Below are 25484 nucleotides of genomic sequence, written 5' to 3' on the forward strand. Positions count from 1 at the left end.
TGTCCCTTAAGGGAACCGAGAGACAACCCCCTTTTCCATTCCGGATTGAAGGAAGGACAGAAAGTGGGCAAGGCGAATGGCCAGAGAGTAAAACTCTGATCAGAGCACCAGGATAAGAAGATCTTCCACGTCCTGTGGTAGATCTTGGCGGACGTTGGTTTCCTGGCCTGTCTCATAGTGGCAATGACCTCTTGAGATAACCCTGAAGACGCTAGGATCCGGGACACAATGGCCACGCAGTCAGGTTGAGGGCCGCCGAATTCAGATGGAAAAAACGGCCCTTGAGACAGCAAGTCTGGCCGGTCTAGTAGTGTCCACGGTTGGCCTACCGTGAGATGCCACAGATCTGGGTACCACGACCTCCTCGGCCAGTCTGGAGCGACGAGGATGGCGCGGTGGCTGTCGGATCTGATCCTGCGTAACACTCTGGGCAGCGGTGCCAGAGGAGGAATACGTGAGGCAGGGAAACTGCGACCAATCCTGCACTAATGCGTCTGCCGCCAGAGCTTTGTGATCTTGAGAACGTGCCAATAATGCCGTGACTTTGTTGTTGTGCCGGGACGCCAATAGGTCGACGTCCGGCTTCCCCCAGCGGCAACAAATCTCTTGAAACACGTCCGGTCGAAGAGACCATTCCCCTGCGTCCATGCCCTGGCGACTGAGAAAGTCTGCTTCCCAGTTTTCTACGCCCGGGATGTGAACTGCGGAGATGGTGGAGGCTGTGGCTTCCACCCACAGCAGAATCCGCCGGACTTGCTGGAAGGCTTGCCGACTGCTTGTGCCGCCTTGGTGGTTGATGTATGCCACCGCCTTGGCGTTGTCCGACTGAATTCGGATCTGCCTGCCTTCCAGCCATGGCTGGAACGCTTTTAGGGCTAGAACACTGCCCTTATCTCCAGAACATTGATCTGGAGGGAAGACTCTGCTGAGTCCATGTACCCTGAGCCCTGTGGCGGAGTAAGACTCCCTGACAAACTCGCGTCCGCCGTGACCACAGGCCAGGATGTGTGCAGGAAGGACTTTTTCCTTTGACAAGAGTGGGAAGAAGCCACCAGTGAAGGGAGGCCATGGCTGCCCGAGAAGGAGCAACGTCCTTGTCGAGGGACGTCGATTTGCTGTCCCATTTGCGGAGAATGTCCCATTAAAGTGGGCGCAGATGAATCAGCGCAAACGGAGCTGCCTCTATTGCTGCCACCAACTTCTCTAGCAAGTGCATGAGGCGCCTCAAAGGGTGTGACTGGGCTCGAAGGAACGATTGCACCCCTGTCTGTAGTGAACGCTGTTTGTCCAGCGGAAGCTTCACTATCGCTGAGAGAGTATGAAACTCCATGCCGAGATATGTCAGTGATTGGGCCGGTGTCAATTTTGACTTTAGGAAAAATTGATGAACCACCCGAATCTCTGGAGAGTCTCTAGAGCCATGTTCAGGCTGTGCTGGCATGCCACCCGAGAGGGGGCCTTGACCAGCAGATTGCCTGAGAGAGTAGGACCGCTACCACAGTTGTCATGACCTTGGTGAAGGCCCGTAGGGCTGTCACCAGGCCGAAAGTTAGTGCCACGAACTGAAGGTGTTCGTTCCCTATGTCGAAGCGCAGGAAGTGCTGATATCCTGATACAATCGGCACGTGGAGATAAGCATCCCTGATGTCGATTGATGCTAGGAAGCCTCCTTGGGCCATCAAAGGCGATGGCAAGCGGAGAGATTCCATCCGGAACCGTCAGGTTCTCTGTCCGTTGAGCCGTGTGAAGTCCAGAACGGGGCGGAGTGATCCGTCCTATCTGGTACCACGAACAAGCTGGAGTAACAAGCCGCGACTACGTTCTTGAAGGGGAACGAGGATCGCAACTCCTCCTGCCTTCGGAGTGTTCACCGCCTGGAAACGTGCATCGGCTCGCTCGGGGGACGGAGATGCTGTGAAGCAACGAGTCGGAGGACGAGAACTGAGCTCTATCCTGTGACCGTAAGACAGAATGTCTCCTACATTGGTCTTGGACATGTGGGGACCACTCCCCTGACCTGGACCGCCATGCAGAAAAGGTTCTCTGTGCCCTGCGGAGGATGAAAATACCCTCGCCTGAGACGTCAAAGACACTAATTGCGGAGCACAGGATGACCGCATTGATCTGAGACAGAGCAGCTGAGATAGCCTGGAGTGCCCACCCCTGCAAAGGCCGGGGCAACGGACGCGCCTATGGCTTCATAGATGGATCCCATTAGGAGTTCTATCTGTCTGTCCGTGGCATTCTTGAGCGTGGACCCGCCAGCCACTGCTACTACTGATCTAGCCGCCAGTCCAGAGACTGGAGGGCACCTTATGACACTGAGCCGAAACCTTAACAACGTCAGAGAGGAAGGGACAACGTGTGTTATAAGGCGTTCAGTAAAACGCTTGTCCGGGAAGGTGTGCTTCTGGACAGTATCTGTGCATTAGCTGGACTGGGACTGCGGTTCGTGCTGGAGTTTACCACGTAATAACTAGAGGCCACCCCAGGAACACGCTTCGTCGCAGACCGATAGAGGCCTGGGGCGATCCCGCAGTGCCCGGGCCTGTGTAAGGGGCCGGTCTGGACTGCAAACTCCTAGTCTCTTAGCCGACCATTTGTCCATAGCCTGAGACATGGATAGTGAAAATGACCCAGAGAGTTTCTCAGCAAAGCTGTAACTCTGTCCCTGCCGCCTGGACAGGGAACGCCGGCGAAGTTTTCATCATGCAAACTCTGTCGCTGTCATCTGTGCAGTGCCCGTAATATAGGCGCACAAGAGGTTAAAATAAGCCAGTGTCTTGGCACCCTTACTTTTTAAGAGCAGACAACAGCCTGTCGTCCGCAGAGTAATCAGTGAGGGTATACAGCCAAAAACAAATAATGCTGCCGAACAGTGAAATCATATACCATATAAATAAACACATATATAGATATATATACACTGCGGCACCAAGGGGGGGGACAACACCCTAGGAAGACCACCTTTGAAAAACTGGTGCCCCCCAGTACTCAGTGAGGGGGAAGGAGGATAGCAACGTATGCTCCAGCCCTCCCTACGTTATGATGCGATAACGATGTGATCAGTGAGGGGGGGCGGAGGACAGCGAGGTGTGCTCCAGCCCTCACTGTCGGCAACATACCGACCATCCCGCCCTTCTCCCTGACTGGCAGGCTCAGGGGCGGGAGTTTAACACACTAGGCCGCAAAAGCCGGGGACTAAAGTAAAAACCGCGGCCGGCAAACAGGCACGGTCGGCGCGGTAGTCCCGGACAAAAAATGCACACCGCAGTCGCAGCTGCGTCTGAGGCCAAGGTGCTTCATGCACCGTGCCAACGGGGACACAGAGTACCTGTAGCTGCAGTGTGTCCCTGACGATACTCCGTCTCCTGTCCGGCAGGGGCTGCGGATGTGGCTTGTAGCCGCCAGATTCTCTGCCCCGGGTCTCCCTCAGCTGCAGCCAGAAGTTGCTGAAAAACATGGCTGACGGCGTTCTCTGAGGAGGAGGGAGGCGTGGGCGTAGTCACAAAAAAGTGCGGGAATCTGGTGCCTCAGCGTGGGTAGTGAGGGGGGCGGAGGACAGCTCAATGTACTACAGCCCTCACGTCGGCGTCATACCGACCGTCCCGCCCTTTTCCCTGACTGGCAGGTCTGGGGGCGGGAGAATCCCATACTAGGCCGCAAAAGCCGGGGATTAAAGTTGAAATCGCGGCCGGCCGGCAGTGCACGGTCGGCGCGGTAGTCCCGGACCCACACGCACGCCGCAGTCGCTGCAGCGTCTGGGCCCACGGTGCTTTATGCGCCGTCCCAACGGGGACACAGAGCACCTGGAATATGCGGTACTAGGCCGCAGAAGCCGGGGACTAGAGTATAAGCGCGGCCGGCAACAAGCGCGGTCAGCGCGGTAGTCCCGGCGCACTAACACGCCCAGCAGTGCTGCAGCGTGTATGACACAAGCGCTCCATGCGCCGTCCCCAAGGGGACACAGAGTACCTCACAGTAGCAGGGCCATGTCCCTGACGATACCCAGCTCCTGTCCAGCAGATTCCCAGGGGCTGCGGAGGGAGCACGGTCCCAGTGTCTGGAGACCGATTATGGATCCCACTTCACCCAGAGCCCTGCAGGGATGGGGAAGGAAAACAGCATGTTGGCTCCTGCCTATGTACCCGCAATGGGCACCTCAACCTTAACAACACCGCCGACCAGAGTGGGGTGAGAAGGGAGCATGCTGGGGGCCCTATATGGGCCCACTTTTCTTCCATCCGAAATAGTCAGCAGCTGCTGCTGACTAAGTTGTGGAGCTATGCGTGGATGTGTGCCTCCTTCGCACAAAGCTTAAAAACTGAGGAGCCCGTGATGCACGGGAGGGTGTATAGCAGAGGGGAGGGGTTTACACTTTTAAGTGTAATACTTTGTGTGGCCTCCGGAGGCAGTAGCTACACACCCTAATTGTCTGGGTCTCCCAATGGAGCGACAAAGAAAACTAAGAAGTAGGCGGAGCCTAACTTCACAAATGGGCGACAGCCGCCTGAAGGATGCGTCTGCCCAAGCTCGCATCTGCCGAAGCATGAGCATGCACTTGGTAGTGCTTCGAAAAGGTATGCAGGCTAGTCCAAGTGGCAGCCTGACAGACTTGCTGAGCCGTAGCCTGGTGCCTGAAAGCCCAAGAGGCACCGACAGCTCTGGTCGAATGTGCCTTGATCCCCGGCGGGGGAGGCACCTGAGTGCACTGGTAGGCGTCCGAAATGGTCGACCTAATCCAACGGGCTAAGGTCGGCTTAGAAGCAGAGAGGCCCTTGCGCAGGCCTGTGGTTAGCACAAAAAGAGAAGTGCACCGCCTAAGAGCAGCGGTGCGAGACACATAGATCCGGAGAGCACGCACCAGATCCAGAGTATGCAACTCTTTTTCAAAGCGATGAACAGGAGCCGGACAAAAGGAAGGTAGGGTAATGTCCTGGTTAAGGTGGAAAGGAGAGACCACCTTAGGAAGAAAGTCCGGAGTCGGACGGAGAACCACCTTGTCTTGATGAAAAACCAAAAAAGGTGACTCCGAGGAGAGCGCAGCCAAATCAGAGACTCTCCTGAGGGAAGTTATGGCCACCAGAAAGGCCACTTTCTGTGAAAGACGAAACAAAGAAACCTCCCTAAGGGGCTCAAAGGGGGGTTTCTGCAAAACCGTGAGAACCAAATTAAGGTCTCAGGGATCTAAGGGCCGCCGGTAAGGCGGACTGATGTGAGACGCGCCTTGCATGAAGGTGCGGACCTGAGCCAACCGAGCGAGACGCCGCTGGAACAGCACTGATAGAGCTGAGACTTGTCCCTTGAGAGAGTTGAGGGATAGTCCTAGCTGCAGACCGGACTGTAGAAAGAACAGAAGGGTCGGCAAGGAGAATGGCCAAGGAGGATGGCCGGAAGAGCGACACCAGGACAGGAAAATTTTCCAAGTTCTGTGATAGATCTTGGCGGAGGAAGACTTACGGGCCCGAGTCATAGTAGAGATGACTTCAGGAGGAATACCAGAAGCCGTCAAGATCCAGGACTCAAGAGCCACGCCGTCAATTTGAGAGCCGCAGAATTCAGGCGGAAAAACGGACCATGCGAGAGAAGGTCTGAATGGTCCGGAAGATGCCACGGCACCTCTACGGACAGATGGAGCAGGTCTGGGTACCAAGCTCGCCTGGGCCAGTCCGGTGCAATGAGGATGACTCGACAACCCTCCATTCTGATCTTGCGCAGGACTCTGGGCAAGAGAGCTAGAGGGGGAAACACGTAGGACAGACGAAACTGGGACCAGTCTTGAACCAGAGCGTCCGCGGCAAAGGCCTGAGGATCGTGGGAGCGAGCCACGTAAACCGGAACTTTGTTGTTGTGACGGGATGCCATTAGATCCACGTCCGGAGTGCCCCACTTGCGGCAGATTGACTGAAACACTGCCGGGTGCAGGGACCACTCGCCACCGTCCACGGATTGACGGCTGAGATAATCTGCCTCCCAGTTTTCTACGCCTGGGATGTGGACTGCGGGTATGGTGGACTTGGAGTCCTCCGCCCATTGAAGAATGCGTTGGACCTCCAACATTGCCAGGCGGCTGCGTGTCCCGCCTTGGTGATTGATGTAGGCAACCGCTGTCGCGTTGTCTGACTGGACTCGAATGTGCCTGCCCGCCAACAGGTGGTGAAAGGCTAGGAGAGCTAGAAGCACAGCTCTGGTTTCCAGCACATTGATTGAAAGGGCTGACTCGGACGGAGTCCAAGTGCCCTGTGCTCTGTGGTGGAGATATACCGCTCCCCAGCCGGAAAGGCTGGCATCCGTGGTGAGAATCACCCAGGACGGGGCCAGGAAGGAGCGCCCCTGGGACAGAGAGAGGAGCCGAAGCCACCACTGAAGAGAGCTCCTGGTCTGTGGCGACAGAGCCACCAACCTGTGCAAGGAGGAAGGCCGCTTGTCCCAACAGCGGAGAATGTCCAACTGCAGGGGACGCAGATGGAACTGGGCAAAGGGAACAGCCTCCATTGATGCCATCATTTGACCCAGAACCTGCATCAAGCGCCTGAGGGAATAACGGCGGGGTCTCAGCAGAGAGCGCACCGCCAGTTGGAGGGACTGCTGTTTGCCGGCACTTGTGAAGTTGCCATTAGTCAAAGTCTCGAACTGCATCCCTAGGTACGTGAGACTCTGGGTCGGAGTCAGAGTGGATTTGGGAAGATTGACAAGCCACCCGAATTGGGCTAGAGTGGCGAGAGTGAGCGAGACACTCCGCTGACAGTCCACGCTGGATGACGCCTTGACTAGAAGGTTTTCCAGGTAAGGAATCACTGCCAACCCCTGTAGGTGCAGGACCGCAATCACTGCTGCCATGACCTTGGTGAATACCCGAGGAGCTGTGGCCAACCCGAAAGGAAGAGCCACAAATTGGAAATGATCTTCTCCGATTGCAAAACGTAGCCAACGCTGGTGAGAAACTGCAATTGGCACATGCAGATAGGCATCTCTGATGTCGATGGACGCCAGGAAATCTCCTTGGGTCATTGAGGCAATGACTGATCGCAGAGACTCCATGCGAAAGTGCCGCACCTGAACATGCTTGTTGAGAAGCTTGAGATCCAGGATGGGCCGGAAGGAACCGTCCTTTTTGGGAACTAGGAAGAGATTTGAGTAGAAACCTCTGAACCATTCCCGAGTGGGAACTGGTACAATCACTCCGCTTGCCTGCAGGGATGCCACGGCCTGTGAGAAGGCGGCGGCCTTGGAGCAGGGGGGAGTTGAGAGAAAAAATCTGTTTGGCGGGCTGGAAGAGAATTCTATCCTGTAGCCGTGGGAGATGATATCCCTTACCCACTGATCAGAGACGTGTTGAAACCACGCGTCGCCAAAGTGGGAGAGCCTGCCACCGACTAAGGACGTTGCTGGCGCGGACAGATAGTCATGAGGAGGCTGCCTTAGCGGCAGCACCTCCTGCGGTCTTCTGTGGACGCGCTTTTGGGCGCCAGTTGGATTTCTGGTCCTTGGCTGAGCTAGTGGACGAGGCTGAGGGCTTAGAGGACGACAAGTTGGAGGAACGAAAGGAACGAAACCTCGACTGATTCCTACCCTGGAAAGGTTTCCTGGTTTTGGTTTGTGGCATGGAAGTACTCTTCCCGCCAGTAGCTTCCTTAATAATTTCATTCAGCTGTTCACCGAACAGCCGGGACCCAGCAAAAGGGAGCCCCGCAAGGTACTTCTTTGAAGAAGCATCTGCCTTCCACTCTCAAAGCCACAAGATCCTGCGGATAGCGAGGGAATTAGCCGAAGCCACCGCAGTGCGGTGAGAAGCCTCCAGCATGGCAGACATGGCATAGGATGAAAAAGCTGAAGCTTGGGAAGTTAAGGGAACCAATTCGGGCATAGATTCCCTGGCGAGGGAATGCATCTCCTCTAGAGAAGCAGAGATGGCTTTGCGAGCCCACACTGCTGCAAAAGTCGGGGAAAGCGAGGCCCCCGCCGCTTCATATACGGATTTGGCCAGAAGGTCAATCTGGCGGTCAGTGGAATCCTTAAGGGAGGTGCCATCAGCCACCGACACAACGGTCCGGGCTGAGAGCCTAGACACCGGAGGGTCTACCTTTGGGGAATGAGCCCACTCTTTGACCACCTCAGGTGGAAAGGGGAAGCGGTCATCAGAACCACGCTTTGGGAAGCGTTTGTCAGGACAGGCCCTGGGCTTGGTCACAGCGGCCTGAAAACTGGAGAGGTTAAAGAACACACTCTTTACTCTCTTAGGCGAGGTAAACTGGTGCTTTTCTGCCAGAAAGGGTTGCTCCTCTGATACTGGCGGATTGAGAACCAGTACAGAATTAATGGACGCAATCAAATCACTAACATCTGAATCACTTTCGGACAGATCAATGGGGTACATGGAGGTAGCCTCCGAGCCCACTGTAAAGGCATCCTCCTCATCCTGCGAGTCAGTTACTGAATCAGAGCCGCGGGACGAGGAAGAAGAGGGAACCCTGCGTCTCTTCTTAGGAGGACGGGGTCTGGGACCAGATGAATCCTCTGTGAGCTCCGGTCCTGAGAGACCCCTAGAAGCAGAGGCACCCTGTGAAGGGGGCTGATGCATGTTCAGCAAAGTCCTGGACAGAAGTCCCATGGAGTCAGCAAAAGACTGGGAGATAGACCTAGAAAAGGATTCTACCCAAGCCGGGGGTTCAGCCACAGGAGCAGGAGCAGCCTGAGAGACCACTGGGGGTGAGACTCCAGGCTGAGGCACCGCCAGGTTAGAGCAGGCATCACAATGTGGGAATATGCTCGGTTCAGGCAGCAGGAGCTTACATGCAGTGCATACTGAATAAAGCTTTGGAGCCTTGCTCCTCGTGTGAGACATGCTGCTGGAGTGGGGGCTCTGCCAGAGAATGAACCCCAGAGAGTATAAACAGAGGTCCACAACCAGAGACCGGTTGTGGCTTACCGGACCGCTGGAGCGGTGTTGTGTGCCCTCCAGATCCCTAAGCCCGGAACCCCCAAGCACAGCACCTCAGCAGAGATGCTGCAGACCAGCGCTGCAATGTGACTGATCGCAGAGAGAACGCTGAAAAAATGGCCGCCGGAGCGAAGGGAGGGGGCGGGACTTACTTGAGGAGCGGGATCTGGAGGGCCATAGAGACCTACAGGGGAGGGGACACACACTGCAGTGGGGAGTGTCCCTCCCCTGTGCCGAACGGCCGCCGGGCGGAGCCGAGCCTCTCCCTCTGCATGAGTGACATGCAAGGGCAGTGAAACTGAAACTAGGCCTCCGGCGGAGCCGGGACCTAAATTTGAGCGGCGCAGCCGGTGCGCAGGCACCATCGGCGCGGTTCTCAGGCGACAGCCAGAGAACCCGCCGGAAATGTCATAAAACACAATAAGCACACTCTCCCACAACAATAATGTACAGGGACCCCCAATATATAAACGTCTCAGGTACTTAGCTTGCTGAGACGCAGGGCCAAGTCCCTGGGGATGAGTGCTCCAGTCCAGCAGGGTCCTGAAGGGCTGCGGCTGGAGACCGGTCTCCTGCCAAGCATGGAGACCGTGCTGGCTCCAACTTCAAGCCAGAGCCCAGGAGGGATGGTGAAGGAGCACGGCATGTAAGGCTCCAGCCTAGGAATCAACCTTACAACACCGCCGACACAGTGGGGTGAGAAGGGACATGCCGGGAGTCCAGACATGGACCCGCTTTTCTTCAAACGCTTTCCAAAAATCAAAGAAATCAGATGAGAATGCATGTGTGGATGTATGCCTCCTGAACACAAAGTGATAAACTGGCTAGATCTGGTTCTCCAGGGGGTGTATAAGCTCAGAGGGAGGAGCTACACTTTTAAGTGTAGTACTTTGTGTGTCCTCCGGAGGCAGAAGCTAAACACCCATGGTCTGGGTCTCCCATAGGAACAATAAAGAAAGAATTATTATTATGTTATTGAAGGACATCACGGAGGTTAAGTAGTTAGCACATTACTGAAGCAAGATGGTTCAGTGGTCAGTAGGTTACTGAAGCATGGTGGTTCAGTGGTCAGTAGGTTACTGAAGCATGGCGGTTCAGTTCTCAGTAGGTTATGAAGCATGGCGGTTCAGTGGTCAGTAGGTTACTGAAGCAAGGCGGTTCAGTGGTTAGAAGGTTACTGAGGCAAGGCGATTCAGTGGTAAGCACATTACTGAATCATGGTGGTTCAGTGGTTTGCACATTACTGAAGCATGGTCGGTCAGTGGTTAGTACACTACTGAAACATGGTGGCTCAGTGGTTAGTACACTACTAAAACAAGGTGGTTCAGTGGTTACTACACTACTGAAGCATAGTGGTTCAGTGGTTAGCACACTACTGAAGCATGGTGGTTTAGTGGTTAATAAACTACTGAAGCTTGGTGCTTCAGTGGTTAGCATGTTATTGAAGCATGTTGGCATGGTGGTTAGTACATTATTGAAGCATGGTGGTACAGTGGTTATCAGCGTTAAATTGCAGCACTCGAATATCTATCTCTTGGATACTCCAATTTTATCCCACACTCCAAAAACAAGTGTGGGTCAATTTAGAGAGTGCAGATGGGAACAGGGAGTGCTCATAACTCTGTATAGGGCTGTGTAAACGGATACAATTACTAATCCATTAGAACCAAATGCAACTAAAAAGGTCATAAATTGAAGGTTTGATCCAATGCTGCATTTAAGAGCTGCATGCTTTGTGCTAACGTCAGCGTAGGAACATCAAGTTTGGGACAGAAGTGCTGTGTGTATGGTTTGTCCTTGGTATATGGGAAATTTGAGCTAGTAATATTTGGCAACACTGCCATTGAGTCAAATGTTCCGACAGCATATTTTTCTCCAACGTCCATAGCCAGCTTTATCCCTCCAGCATACACGTCACTCATTCTTACCCACAATCCTGTTCTGCCTAATCACCTCCTTCACAAAAAAACCACGCACACACTCCCTGGACATTTTATTTCTTAATAATTTGTATAATTCTGTCAGACGGCTCACCTCATAATGCCTGCGGAGGGTGGATAAAGTAATGTGTTGCCATGGTGGATACGTCTTGGCCACATAGATGGTGCAATGTGATGGCTTCTGAGGAGGCATTTTGTCCCCTTTCTAAAAGAACAGGAAATTACTTGATACATAAATCTTCTGATGAATGACGATTAGTTTATATGTAGGTTCTTGCTATTAGGCACACCCTTACCTTCCCCTTGGCTGGAGCCATGTAGTTCTTGAGTCGGAGTCGGAGGTCGTGAGCAGTTTCGGTTAAGTATTGTGAGGAGCGGATCAGGACCTCATCTGCTGGACCAGCGACTGGCCAGGAGGCATGCATAAGAGAAGACGGCTGTGGAGAACACACCATGACATATTAGAATCATTTATCATCCATACACCATAAAAGAAAAAGAAAGTGAGGAAGAAACCAGCTCCTTCCAACATCCTTATCACTTCTTATATCGTAAAAGGGGTACTCCAATTACAAACAATGATAGTATATCCAAAGGATATATAGGTCACAAGAACCAGGAGATCTTTCAATTGATTCGTCAAAGCTACCAATACTCTCCAATTATTCCAACAAATTCCGACATAGGCCAAAAAGTTATTCTGACAAAGGCCAAAAAGGTTTTTTTTTTAGTTTGTAGTGAATAAACGCCTTGACAGTAACAAGTCACATATTTTAACCGCTTTGCGTCTTTGGAAACCTGAAGAAGGTAGGCACAGTAAACGGTTTCAGTAAAACATCTGGGCTGGTTATTTACACTCCATAAACCGCTCAGGATAAGAAACCAAAAGAAGGGAATTTTGTTTACTTACCGTAAATTCCTTTTCTTCTAGCTCCTATTGGGAGACCCAGACAATTGGGTGTATAGCTTCTGCCTCCGGAGGCCACACAAAGTATTACACTTTAAAAAGTGTAACCCCTCCCCTCTGCCTATACACCCTCCCGTGCATCACGGGCTCCTCAGTTTTGGTGCAAAAGCAGGAAGGAGGAAACTTATAAATTGGTCTAAGGTAAATTCAATCCGAAGGATGTTCGGAGAACTGAAAACCATGAACCAAAAGAACAATTCAACATGAACAACATGTGTACACAAAAGAACAAACAGCCCGAAGGGAACAGGGGCGGGTGCTGGGTCTCCCAATAGGAGCTAGAAGAAAAGGAATTTACGGTAAGTAAACAAAATTCCCTTCTTCTTTGTCGCTCCATTGGGAGACCCAGACAATTGGGACGTCCAAAAGCAGTCCCTGGGTGGGTAAAAGAATACCTCGATAAAAAAGAGCCGAAGACGACCCCCTCTTACAGGTGGGGAACCGCCGCCTGAAGGACTCGCCTACCTAGACTGGCGTCTGCCGAAGCATAGGTATGCACCTGATAGTGTTTCGTGAAAGTGTGCAGACTAGACCAGGTAGCTGCCTGACACAGCTGCTGAGCCGTAGCCCGATGCCGCAATGCCCAGGACGCACCCACGGCTCTGGTAGAATGGGCTTTCAGCCCCAAAGGAAGCGGAAGCCCAGAAGAACGGTAGGCTTCAAGAATCGGTTCCTTGATCCACCGAGCCAAGGTTGACTTGGAAGCCTGCGAACCCTTACGCTGGCCAGCGACAAAGACAAAGAGCGCATCTGAACGGCGCAGGGGCGCCGTGCGAGACACGTAGAACCGGAGTGCTCTCACCAGATCTAATGAGTGCAAATCCTTTTCACATTGGTGAACTGGATTAGGGCAAAATGAAGGTAAGGAGATATCCTGATTGAGATGAAAAGGAGATACCACCTTAGGGAGAAATTCCGGAACAGGACGCAGAACCACCTTATCCTGGTGAAAAACCAGGAAGGGGGCTTTGCATGACAGCGCTGCCAGCTCCGACACTCTACGGAGCGATGTAACTGCCACTAGAAATGCCACCTTCTGCGAAAGACGTGATAAAGAGACATCCCGCAGCGCCTCGAAAGGTGGTTTCTGAAGAGCCGTTAGCACCCTGTTAAGGTCCCAGGGTTCCAGCGGACGCTTGTAAGGTGGGACTATGTGGCAAACTCCCTGCAGGAACGTGCGGACCTGCGGAAGCCTAGCTAGACGCTTTTGAAAAAATACGGATAGCGCCGATACTTGTCCCTTGAGAGAGCCGAGAGACAAACCCTTGTCCATTCCGGATTGAAGGAATGAAAGAAAAGTGGGTAAGGCAAAAGGCCAGGGAGCAAAACCATTATCAGAGCACCAGGATAAGAAGATCCTCCAAGACCTGTGATAGATCTTGGCGGACGTTGGTTTCCTGTCTCATGGTGGCAATGACATCTTGAGATAACCCTGAGGACGCTAGGAGCCAGGACTCAATGGCCACACAGTCAGGTTGAGGGCCACAGAATTCAGATGGAAAAACGGGCCTTGTGACAGCAAGTCTGGGCGGTCTGGGAGCGCCCACGGTTGACCCACCGTGAGATGCCACAGATCCGGGTACCACGACCGCCTCGGCCAATCTGGAGCGGCGAGAATGGCGCGACGACAGTCGGACCTGATTTTGCGCAGCACTCTGGGCAGCATCGCCAGAGGAGGAAATACATAAGGCAGTCGAAACTACGACCAATCCTGAACTAATGCGTCCGCCGCCAGAGCTCTGTGATCTTGAGACCGTGCCATGAATGCCGGGACTTTGTTGTTGTGCCGTGACGCCATGAGATCGATGTCCGGCGTTCCCCAGCGGCGACAGATCTCTCGAAACACGTCTGGGTGAAGAGACCATTCCCCCGCGTCCATGCCCTGACGACTGAGAAAATCTGCTTCCCAGTTTTCTACGCCCGGGATGTGAACTGCGGAGATGGTGGAAGCTGTGGCTTCCACCCACTGCAGAATCCGTCGGACTCCCTGGAAGGCTTGACGACTGCGAGTGCCGCCTTGGTGGTTGATGTATGCGACGGCAGTGGCGTTGTCCGACTGGATACGGATCTGCCTGCCCTCCAGCCACCGATGAAAAGCCAATAGGGCTAGATACACTGTGTATTTTCCGTTGCTGAGGTCTCTTCGGTTTGGACTGGGGTAAGGAGGAGTCCTTTCCCTTGGATTCCTTAATAATCTCATCCAATCGTTCGCCAAACAATCGGTCGCCAGAAAACGGCAAACCGGTTAAGAACCTCTTGGAAGCCGAGTCTGCCTTCCATTCGCGCAGCCACATGGCCCTGCGGACTGCCACAGAATTAGCGGATGCCACAGCTGTACGGCTAGCAAAGTCTAGAACTGCGTTCATGGCGTAGGAAGAAAAAGCTGACGCCTGAGAAGTCAGAGACGCAACCTGCGGAGCAGAATTACGTGTGACCGCATTAATCTCAGCCAGACAAGCTGAGATAGCTTGGAGTGCCCACACGGCTGCAAAAGCCGGGGCAAAAGACGCGCCCGTGGCTTCATAGATGGATTTCACCAGGAGCTCTATCTGCCTGTCAGTGGCATCTTTTAGCGATGAGCCGTCTGCAACCGATACCACAGATCTAGCCGCCAATCTAGAGACTGGAGGATCCACCTTGGGACATTGAGCCCAACCCTTAACTACGTCAGAGGGGAAGGGGTAACGTGTGTCAGTAAGGCGCTTAGTAAAGCGCTTGTCCGGAACCGCTCTGGGCTTCTGGACAGCATCTCTGAAGTTAGAGTGATCGAAAAATGCACTCCGTGTACGTTTAGGGAACCGAAACTGGTGTTTCTCCTGCTGAGAAGTCGACTCCTCTACAGGTGGCGGCGGGGGAGATAGATCTAACACCTGGTTGATGGACGAGATAAGGTCATTTACTATGGCGTCCCCTTCAGGTGTATCAAGATTGAGAGCAACGTCAGGGTCAGAGCCCTGAGCTGCGACGTCCGCCTCGTCCTCCAGAGAGTCCTCAAGCTGGGAACCCGAGCAGCGTGAAGAAGTCGGGGAAGATTCCCAGCGAGCCCGCTTAGCTGGTCTGGGACTGTGGTCCGGGCAGGAGTCCTCCACGTGAGACCTAGGGCCCCCCCTGGGGGGGCGCTGCGGCGCGGACAGAGAGGGGCCTGGAGGCGACGATCCAACAGGGCCCGGGGCCTGTGTAAGGACCGGTCTGGACTGCAAAGCTTCTAGCAGCTTGGCAGACCATTTGTCCATAGATTGAGCCATGGATTGTGAAAGTGACTCAGAGAGTTTCTCAGCAAAAGAGGCGAACTCTGTCCCTGCCGCCTGGACCGGGGGAGCAGTGGGGTCTACCTGAGCCGAGGGTTCTACTAGTGACCGAGGCTCCGGCTGAGTAAGCAAAACAGGGGTCGAGCATTGCTCACAGTGAGGGTAGGTGGAACCCGCAGGTAACATAGCCGCACAAGAGGTACAGGTCGCAAAATAACCCTGTGCCTTGGCACCCTTGCTCCTTGTGGACGACATGCTGTTGTCTCCTAGGAGAGTGATCACTGAGGGTATATGGGAAGGGGTATACAGCCCGACCGAACAGAAATATATATATATATATATATATATATATATATAGTATCTATTCCGGCGCCCTAAGGGGACCAACACCGGGTGACCGGTGTGGCTTACCGACCGCTAAAAAGCGGAGCGTGTGTCCTCCAGATTCCCTGCCTTAGGTCTCCCAGAGTTGTAGAGCTCTTTCCAGGTAATCCTCCACCGGCAGAATGCCAAAAAAATGGCTGCCGGAGCTCTCTGGGGAGGAGTGGAGCCGTGGGCGGCGCTAAAAAACTGTGGGAATCTGGGGTCCCCACAGTGATCAGTGAGGGGGGAGGAAACATACAGGATGCTCCGGCCCTCACATCCGACGTCAGGTCGGCAGTCCCGCCCTTACCCCTGACAGACAGGCCCGGGGGCGGGAGTTTTGCTACTAGGCCGCAATGAAGCCGGGGACTAAATTTAAGACCGCGGCCGACAAGCAGGTGCGGTCGGCGCGGAAGTCCGCCGGTCTTCACAAAACAGCAGCTGCTGCAGCGTCCGGGATGAAGGCGCTCCATGCACAGCCCCCATGGGGACACAGAGTACCTTAGAGATGCAGGGCCCTGTCCCTGAGGATGATTAGACTCCTGTCCAGCAGATTCCCACAGGGGCTGCGGAGGGAGCCCGGTCCCAGTGAATGGATGACCGGTCAGGATCCCACTTCTCCCAGAGCCGCTAAGGGATGGTGAAGGACAACGGCATGAGGCTCCGGCCTTTGTACCCGCAATGGGTACCTCAACCTTAACAGCACCGCCGACGTAGTGGGGTGAGAAGGGAACATGCCGGGGGCCCACTTTTCTTCCAACCGATATAACTAATATGAGAATGCATGAGTGGATGTGTGCCTCCTTCCACACAAAGCATAAAACTGAGGAGCCCGTGATGCACGGGAGGGTGCATAGGCAGAGGGGAGGGGTTACACTTTTTAAAGTGTAATACTTTGTGTGGCCTCCGGAGGCAGAAGCTATACACCCAATTGTCTGGGTCTCCCAATGGAGCGACAAAGAAACAACCTTTTCTGGCACAAAGGGAAATCATAAAGCAAATAGTCCAAACAATAGTGTGGGTTCGTACGCTCAAGTTAATATCTAGCTCTTATTCCTTAGCAAGGAAAAACAACACTAGAGGTCTGCACACCTCCACACACAGACATGGATTGAGACAACTGGTCTCCATTATACTTGAGGTACCATGCCCCCACGGTGGGAATATGTGAACAGCTAGTCCCAACCATCTCTCTTACAGCAGGTAAACCCAGCCCTGATACGCCCTATTAACTCTCTCAAAACTATACATACTGGATGAGAAGAATCATAGGCTTCTTTATTACTAACACCTTCAGCCCCCAAGCACTTTCCATTTTTCCGTTTGTTTGTTATTTTGCTCCCCTTCTTCCGAGAGCCGTAACTTTTTTATTTGTCCGTCAATCTTGCCATATGAGGGCTTGTTTTTTGCGGGACGAGTTGTACTTTAAATGACACCATAAGTTTTACCATATAGTGTACTGGAAAACAGCAAAAAAATTCCAAGTCTGGAAAAACTGCAAAAAAAGTGTGATCGCACAATAGTTTTTGGGATATTTTATTCACTATGTTCACTATATGGTAAAACTGATGTGTTGTTGTGCTGCCTGAGGTCAGTGCGAGTTTGTAGACACCAAACATGTATAGGTTTACTTGTATCTAAGGGGTTAAAAAAATTCACAAGCTTGTCCAATAAAAGTGGCATACGTTTTGCGCCATTTTCCGAAACCCATAGCGTTCTCATTTTTTGGGATCTATGGCTTAGTGATGGCTTATTTTTTGCATCTCGAGCTAACGTTTTCACGGTACCATTTTTGCGCAGATGCTATGTTTTGATCGCCTGTTATCGCATTTTGCGTAAAACTTGCAGCGACCAAAAAGAAGGGAATTTTGTTTACTTACCGTAAATTCCTTTTCTTCTAGCTCCAATTGGGAGACCCAGACAATTGGGTGTATAGGCTATGCCTCCGGAGGCCGCACAAAGTATTACACTAAAAGTGTAAAGCCCTTCCCCTTCTGCCTATACACCCCCCGTGCTCCCACGGGCTCCTCAGTTTTGGTGCAAAAGCAAGAAGGAGGAAAAAGAATTATAAACTGGTTTAAAATAACTTCAATCCGAAGGAATATCGGAGAACTGAAACCATTCAACATGAACAACATGTGTACACAAAAAAACAGGGGCGGGCGCTGGGTCTCCCAATTGGAGCTAGAAGAAAAGGAATTTACGGTAAGTAAACAAAATTCCCTTCTTCTTTGTCGCTCCATTGGGAGACCCAGACAATTGGGACGTCCAAAAGCAGTCCCTGGGTGGGTAAAATAATACCTCGTAAGAGAGCCGTAAAACGGCCTCTTCCTACAGGTGGGCAACCGCCGCCTGAAGGACTCGTCTACCTAGGCTGGCATCCGCCGAAGCATAGGTATGCACCTGATAGTGTTTCGTGAAAGTGTGCAGGCTCGACCAGGTAGCCGCCTGACACACCTGCTGAGCCGTAGCCTGGTGCCTCAAAGCCCAGGACGCGCCCACGGCTCTGGTAGAATGGGCCTTCAGCCCTGAGGGAACCGGAAGCCCAGCCGAACGGTAGGCTTCGAGAATTGGCTCCTTGATCCACCGAGCCAAGGTTGATTTGGAAGCCTGTGACCCTTTACGCTGGCCAGCGACAAGGACAAAGAGTGCATCCGAGCGGCGCAGGGGCGCCGTACAAGAAATGTAGAGTCTGAGTGCTCTCACCAGATCTAACAAGTGCAAATCCTTTTCACATTGGTGAACTGGATGAGGACAAAAAGAAGGTAAGGAGATATCCTGATTGAGATGAAAGGGGGATACCACCTTAGGGAGAAATTCCGGAACCGGACGCAGAACCACCTTGTCCTGGTGAAACACCAGGAAAGGGGCTTTGCATGACAGCGCTGCTAGCTCAGACACTCTCCGAAGTGAAGTGACTGCTACTAGAAAAACCACTTTCTGCGAAAGGCGTGAGAGAGAAATATCTCTCATTGGCTCGAATGGTGGTTTCTGAAGAACCATCAGCACCCTGTTCAGATCCCAGGGTTCTAACGGCCGCTTGTAAGGAGGAACGATGTGACAAACCCCCTGCAGGAACGTGCGTACCTGTGGAAGTCTGGCTAGGCGCTTCTGGAAAAACACAGAGAGCGCTGAGACTTGTCCCTTAAGGGAGCCGAGCGACAAACCCTTTTCCAGTCCAGATTGAAGGAAGGACAGAAAAGTGGGCAAGGCAAAAGGCCAGGGAGAAAAACCCTGAGCAGAGCACCACGACAGGAAAATTTTCCACGTCCTGTGGTAGATCTTGGCGGACGTTGGTTTCCTAGCCTGTCTCATAGTGGCAATGACGTCTTGAGATAACCCTGAAGACGCTAGGATCCAGGACTCAATGGCCACACAGTCAGGTTGAGGGCCGCAGAATTCAGATGGAAAAACGGCCCTTGAGATAGCAAGTCTGGTCGGTCTGGTAGTGCCCACGGTTGGCCGACCGTGAGATGCCACAGATCCGGGTACCACGACCGCCTCGGCCAGTCTGGAGCGACGAGGATGACGCGGCGGCAGTCGGCCCTGATCTTGCGTAACACTCTGGGCAACAGTGCCAGCGGAGGAAACACATAAGGGAGCTGAAACTGCGACCAATCCTGAACTAAGGCGTCTGCCGCCAGAGCTCTGGGATCTTGAGACCGTGCCATGAACGTCGGTACCTTGTTGTTGTGCCGGGACGCCATGAGGTCGACGTCCGGCACCCCCCAGCGGCAACAGATCTCCTGAAACACGTCCGGGTGAAGGGACCATTCCCCTGCGTCCATGCCCTGGCGACTGAGATAATCTGCTTCCCAGTTTTCCACGCCTGGAATGTGAACTGCAGAGATGGTGGAGGCCGTGGCTTCCACCCACATCAAAATCCGCCGGACTTCCTGGAAGGCTTGCCGACTGCGTGTGCCGCCTTGGTGGTTGAGGTATGCCACCGCTGTGGAATTGTCCGACTGAATTCTGATCTGCTTGCCTTCCAGCCACTGCTGGAACGCTTTCAGGGCAAGATACACTGCCCGTATTTCCAGAACATTGATCTGAAGCGAGGACTCTTGCTGGGTCCACGTACCCTGAGCCCTGTGGTGGAGAAAAACCGCTCCCCACCCTGACAGACTCGCGTCCGTCGTGACCACCTCCCAGGATGGGGGTAGGAAGGATTTCCCCTTCGATAATGAAGTGGGAAGAAGACACCACCGAAGGGAAGCTTTGGTCGCCTGAGAGAGGGAGACGTTCCTGTCGAGGGACATCGGCTTCCTGTCCCATTTGCGTAGGATGTCCCATTGAAGAGGACGCAGGTGAAACTGCGCGAAAGGAACTGCCTCCATTGCTGCCACCATCTTCCCCAGGAAGTGCATGAGGCGCCTCAAGGGGTGTGACTGGCCTTGAAGGAGAGATTGTACCCCTGTCTGTAGTGACCGCTGCTTGATCAGCGGAAGCTTCACTATCGCTGAGAGGGTATGAAACTCCATGCCAAGGTATGTGAGCGATTGGGCCGGTGTCAGATTTGACTTTGGAAAATTGATGATCCACCCGAAACTCTGGAGAGTCTCCAGGGTAGCCCTCCAAGTAGCAGGGCCATGTCCCTGAACGATACCCGGCTCCTATCCAGCAGGCTCCACAGGAGTTGTGGATGAAGCACGGTCTCAGTGCCTGGAGACCGATAGGATCCCACTTCACCCAGAGCCCTGAGGGGGATGGGGAAGGAAAACAGCATGTGGGCTCCAGCCTCCGTACCCGCAATGGATACCTCAACCTTACAACACCACCGACAAGAGTGGGGTGAGAAGGGAGCATGCTGGGGGCTCTATATGGGCCCACTTTTCTTCCATCCGACATGGTCAGCAGCTGCTGCTGACCAATCTGTGGAGCTGTGCGTGCGTGTCTGACCTCCTTCGCACAAAGCAAAAAACTGAGGAGCCCGTGGGAGCACGGGGGGTGTATAGGCAGAAGGGGAGGGGCTTAACGCTTTTAAGTGTAATACTTTGTGCGGCCTCCGGAGGCATAGCCTATACACCCAATTGTCTGGGTCTCCCAATGGAGCGACAAAGAAAACGTAATTTTGGCGTTTGGAATTTTTTTGCCGCTACGCCATTTATTAATTAGATTAATTGATTTTATATTTTGATAGATTGGTCATTTCTGAACGCGGCGATACCAAATATGTGTATATTTTTGATTTTTTTTAACCCTTTAATTTTCAATGGGGTGATTTGAACTTTTAGTTGTTTTTTTTATAAACTTTTTTTTTTATTTTACTAGTACCCCTAGAGGGCTATATGGAACAACAATCCGATCGCTCTGCCCTATCTGCTGATCACAGCTACACAGCTGTAAACAGCAGATATGCTCACTTTCTGCTTCACTCGGCTCCAGGCCGAGTGAAACCGAAAGTGACTCGTGTTACCAACAGGCGTCATCACATGACCCTGTGCTACCATTGCAACCACCGAAAGTCACGTGATCACGCACGTGACTTACGGTGGGGGCGGCGGTAAGTGAAAGTAATGGCCGCGCGCATATACATCTCGCTGCCAGACTTTGGCAGCGAGATGTAAGGGGTTAAAAAAGTTGCAGGTGGAAGCGATTCCACTTGTAACTAGCAGGCGCACATGTCAGCTGTTAAAAACAGCTGGCATGTGCGCGGATCGCCGTGACCTGCCCACGGCAGGGGGAGGGGATAAACCTCACACGATCCAAGACGGATATATCCGCCATGGGTGGTGAAGGGGTTAAAAATCACAAAAATACAGGATCCGCCAAATCCTGTATGATACCTCTACTAGTTTCCGGTGTCAAGCACCCTTAGTCATATCAATATATGTACTTGAGCCTGCTTCCGGGTTTACATCACTGAGGCTACCAACCTTGGTTATACATATCTCCCCTCGAGGACCTGTCCAGTGGCCATCTTACAGCAGCTACATATACATCTAATAAATACATTGGCTCTTCATGAGCAAAAAATGAAGACATTTATTCTGTGCTAAGTATAAGAGGCACATCACCATAAACAAGTCAAAAAGAAAAGTTCCATCTTCTGTAGAGAATCAAATTGCAGACATTTACAATTTAAAGCATCTTAAAATGCTGGTGCGCTGACAAATCTATAGAGATCCATATTTACATTTCCAATTAACTAAGTATAAAGCGCTCTGGGGTACAGCTGGAGAGAGGAAGACACTTTTTACATAAAAGAAGGTGCTACTCAGCACAGAAATCTGTCTCGCTGGAAAATAGAAATAAAAAAAAACAAAAAACAAATTGGTGTATATGTATGCATTAGACTATCCGGTTTCTCAGTAGCATAGTACATGATCAGGGAAACTGGGCGTATTATTATTAAACACACTACTATGTAATCAGTGCTGCTGGGTAGGATTTTAGCGGTTAATTGGCTTACCTTCCCTAGAAGTGACCACACATATTCACACAAGTGAGGGCAGATAGGAGCCAACAGCAACGTCTGGATTTCAATAAAGCGGAACACTAAGGCTTGGTGCATGCCTTCAATCGCAAGCTCTCTGTATTTGTCCTTTGTGGCCTACAAGACAATGTGGTAAGTATAAGGGCTTGATATGGTTTATTTTATATTTTGCAGTTTATAAGGACATAGATGGACAACAAAGGAACAAATCCTACAATTTTTAAGCACAGACTGAACACATCTGTACTTTCACTTAGGGCCATTTCACACCTCCGATACTTTGCCGGATCTGGCACACATGCCGTACAGTTACATTCATTTACAGTGGAAGCACGACATCATGTGGTTTTATGCTTCATATGCGTCCGCATGGTGTCACGCTTCCATTGTAAATGAATGTAACTGTACTGCATGTGTGCCGGATCCGGCAAAATAACAAAGATGTGAAACAGCCCTTACATGTCTGGATGCAACAGAGATGGTTTGATTTCATTAACCAAGGCAATTACATTGTGAACAGCTGCGGAGATTGACAGTTTTGCTCTTTGGTCTCTCTGAATTTCCCGGATTTCAATACAATCAGGCACCTGTGGGATGTTCTAGAAAGAAGAAGAAGCCTGATCCATGGAGGCCACATAACATAACATCTAGGACACTGCGATAAATTCTTACTACCAGATACCATGGGGTACCTTCAGAAGTCTTATGGAGTCCATGGCTCTATGGGGTAGAGAGGTTTTGGTGACACCATGGGGAATTACACAATTTTACACAAGTGTTGTATTCTGGTATGGATGATTGCTGCATGCACATCATCAGTGACGAGACCTATAGTATAGGAAACGTTACATAAATGCTACTTACATCCATGACAACTACAATTCTCACCTGAAACTCAAAGAATCCTGTTTTTAAAGCTTCTTTAAACATCATTTTTTCATAGTTCTGCTCAGTTTTCTGGATTCCAGCATTCATCTCACTGAAAAGTAGAGGTTAGGGTTACATTCAGAATGACAAAGGAAAATATAAAAAAACAACTGCCTCTAAGATGCTCAGGAGTCTAAAGCCGTGAAAACTAATATTTGAAAAATCAAACACACATATATAGGAGCATTGATGGTGAAGCCCTTACAAAAACGAAATAATTTTCCATTTCCATAAGATGGAAGGCCCTTACATGAGAAGAGCCACCAATATTAAAGGTAACCTGTCAGTAAAATAATAAAAAAAGTATCTTCAACCATAATGGTAATCTGCTGGTAGATCCGGTTTTAAATTTATCTCCAGAGAGAAAATAAAACTATATTTTCCCTGCAGCCACTTCCGAGCCAAGTCCGAGGGTTTTGAGCAGTCAGTGTGCATTATACAGTGAGCACACAGTGATCACAGCCAAATACTGCCCCATATAACTAGAATCTCAAGTGGCTGCAGGGAGAATGTAACTTAATTTTCTACCAGCAGCCACACTTCCAATTAAACTGCTTCACATTATAAAATGGGTTTTACCTGCAGATTACCACAATAGTTGAAGGTAAATACCATTAAATTGGTGTGGGTCTAAGGGGTACTTTGCACGTTGCGACATCGCTACTGCGATCTCGTCGGGGTCAAATCGAAAGTGACACACATCCGGCGCCAGTAACGACGTCGCAACGTGTAAAGCCTAAATGCACCGACAAATGATCGCAAAAGCGTCGTAAATCGGTGATCTGTGTAGTGTCGGTCATTTCCATAATTTCGCTGCAGCGACAGGTACGATGTTGTTCCTCGTTCCTGCGGCAGCACACATCGCTGTGTATGAAGCCGCAGGAGCGAGGAACATCTCCTTACCTGCGTCCCGCCTGCAATGAGGAAGGAAGCAGGTGGGCAGGATGTTTACGTCCCGCTCATCTCCGCCCCTCCGCTTCTTTTGGCCACCTGCCGTGTGACGTCGCTGTAACGCCGCACGACCCGCCCCCTTAGGAAGGAGGCGGGTTGCCGGCCAGAGCGACATCGCAGGGCAGGTAAGTCCGTGTGAAGCTGCCGTAGCGATAATGTTCGCTACAGCAGCTATCACAAGATATCGCATCTGCGATGGGGGCGGGGACTATCGCGCTCGGCATCGCTACAATCGGCTAGCGATGTTGCAGCGTGCAAAGTACCCCTAACTGTCAGAAAGCCAACAATCAGCTTTGTGTAGGAACCCCAGTAATACAACGAGTGCTTCAGCCATTTCACTGTCTACCATGAACAGCAGTGCACTTTTAGTAGTATCGATACTTAAGAACATGATATAGGGGACATGCTGCTCTTACAATATAAGCCTGCAGCCCTTTAAACACCTGATTTACCAGAGTGCAGGGAGTCAGACGTCCCACAAACTTTATATCTATGGTCTATCCTAAAAATAGGAATATAAAACATCTATAACCCCCTCCCTCTGTCGCCAATATTGAGTTTGTACTTTTTTTTCCTGCATGTTTTTTGCTTTTGTTTTTATGGCATATTACTAGTTGCTCTGAATTATGACTCAAGTGCAATACGAGTATGGCGATATGAAACTTGTATAGTTGTTGCTTTTTTTTTTTAATTTCAGTGGAAAAAAAAAATCTGAAATGTATATAAAAAAAAAAGTTTGGATTTGTGACGCCATTTTCCGAGACCTGCAACATATTTCTATTTCCATGAATTCAGCTGGGTGAGGGCTAGTTTAGTTATATGGCAAACTGACGGTTTTGTGGATACTATTTTTTGGCTATATACGACGTTTTTGTTCTGATTTTATTGCATTCTGGTCGGGAGCCGTAGTGAAAATTAAAAAAAAACAAAAACCATTTCTGGCGTTTTGCGCTTTTTCTCTCATTACAGCGTTTACCAAGTGAGTTAACATCAAAATAATAGGAATTTTATGAAAGTGGTGATATTTCTTTATTTTCAGTGCTGGAAGAGGGGGGGTTAACCTTTACATTTTTGAACATTCTTAAAATCTTTTCTTACTTTCCTTTTTAGTCTCCTCAAGGGACTTGAACCTGTAATCATCCAATTGCTTATACTATGTACTGTATATACTGCAATACCACGGTATTTCTCTATATAATATAAATTGTGGTCTCCTTTAAAGCTCAGCATATACATGAGCTTTAGAGCAGTACCAAAATGGCAGTGACTAGTGCTTTCAGTAGGCCCCATAATAACTTATCGGCACTTGACAATTGAGTCACAGAATGTAGATGGAAGCCGGTAAGTGTGGGCAGCAACAAGCTTTCCATTTAGATACAGCTGTCAAGAGATTGACAGCAGCATTTAAATGGTTAGCAGTCGCAGCTGAAGGTGACCGCCAGCCACGGGTGGCGCCCATCTCCAGCCATGGGTGGTGCCCATCTCCAGCAACAGTTGGAGCTCAGCTCCAGCCACGGGTGGTGGTGATTTCCAGCCGCAAGTAGAGCTCATCTCCAGCCACAAGTAGAGCTCATCTCCAGCCACAAGTAGAGCTCATCTCCAGCCACAAGTAGAGCTCATCTCCAGCCACAAGTAGAGCTGGTAGGTGGTGATTTCCAGCCACGGGGGGTGGTAATTTCCAGCCATGAGTGGCGCTCATCTCCAGCCATGG

The 25484-nt window shown here is 51.3% G+C and overlaps 1 protein-coding gene across 1 annotated transcript in view; it reads right to left on the minus strand.

Moving 5' to 3' along the window:
- The window catches only part of LARS1 (leucyl-tRNA synthetase 1), a 165435-nt gene that overhangs the window by 28267 nt on the left and 111684 nt on the right, over positions 1 to 25484 (minus strand). The window contains exons 24-27 of the mRNA XM_075344601.1: positions 22784 to 22874; positions 21872 to 22012; positions 11178 to 11318; positions 10976 to 11086 (exon numbers count right to left, since the gene is read on the minus strand). Coding sequence (XP_075200716.1) covers positions 10976 to 11086; positions 11178 to 11318; positions 21872 to 22012; positions 22784 to 22874 — 484 coding nt within the window. The remainder of the gene's footprint in view (positions 1 to 10975; positions 11087 to 11177; positions 11319 to 21871; positions 22013 to 22783; positions 22875 to 25484) is intronic.

This window comes from Anomaloglossus baeobatrachus, chromosome 4 (assembly GCF_048569485.1).
Source record: "Anomaloglossus baeobatrachus isolate aAnoBae1 chromosome 4, aAnoBae1.hap1, whole genome shotgun sequence".
Classification (NCBI taxonomy): Eukaryota; Metazoa; Chordata; class Amphibia; order Anura; family Aromobatidae; genus Anomaloglossus; species Anomaloglossus baeobatrachus.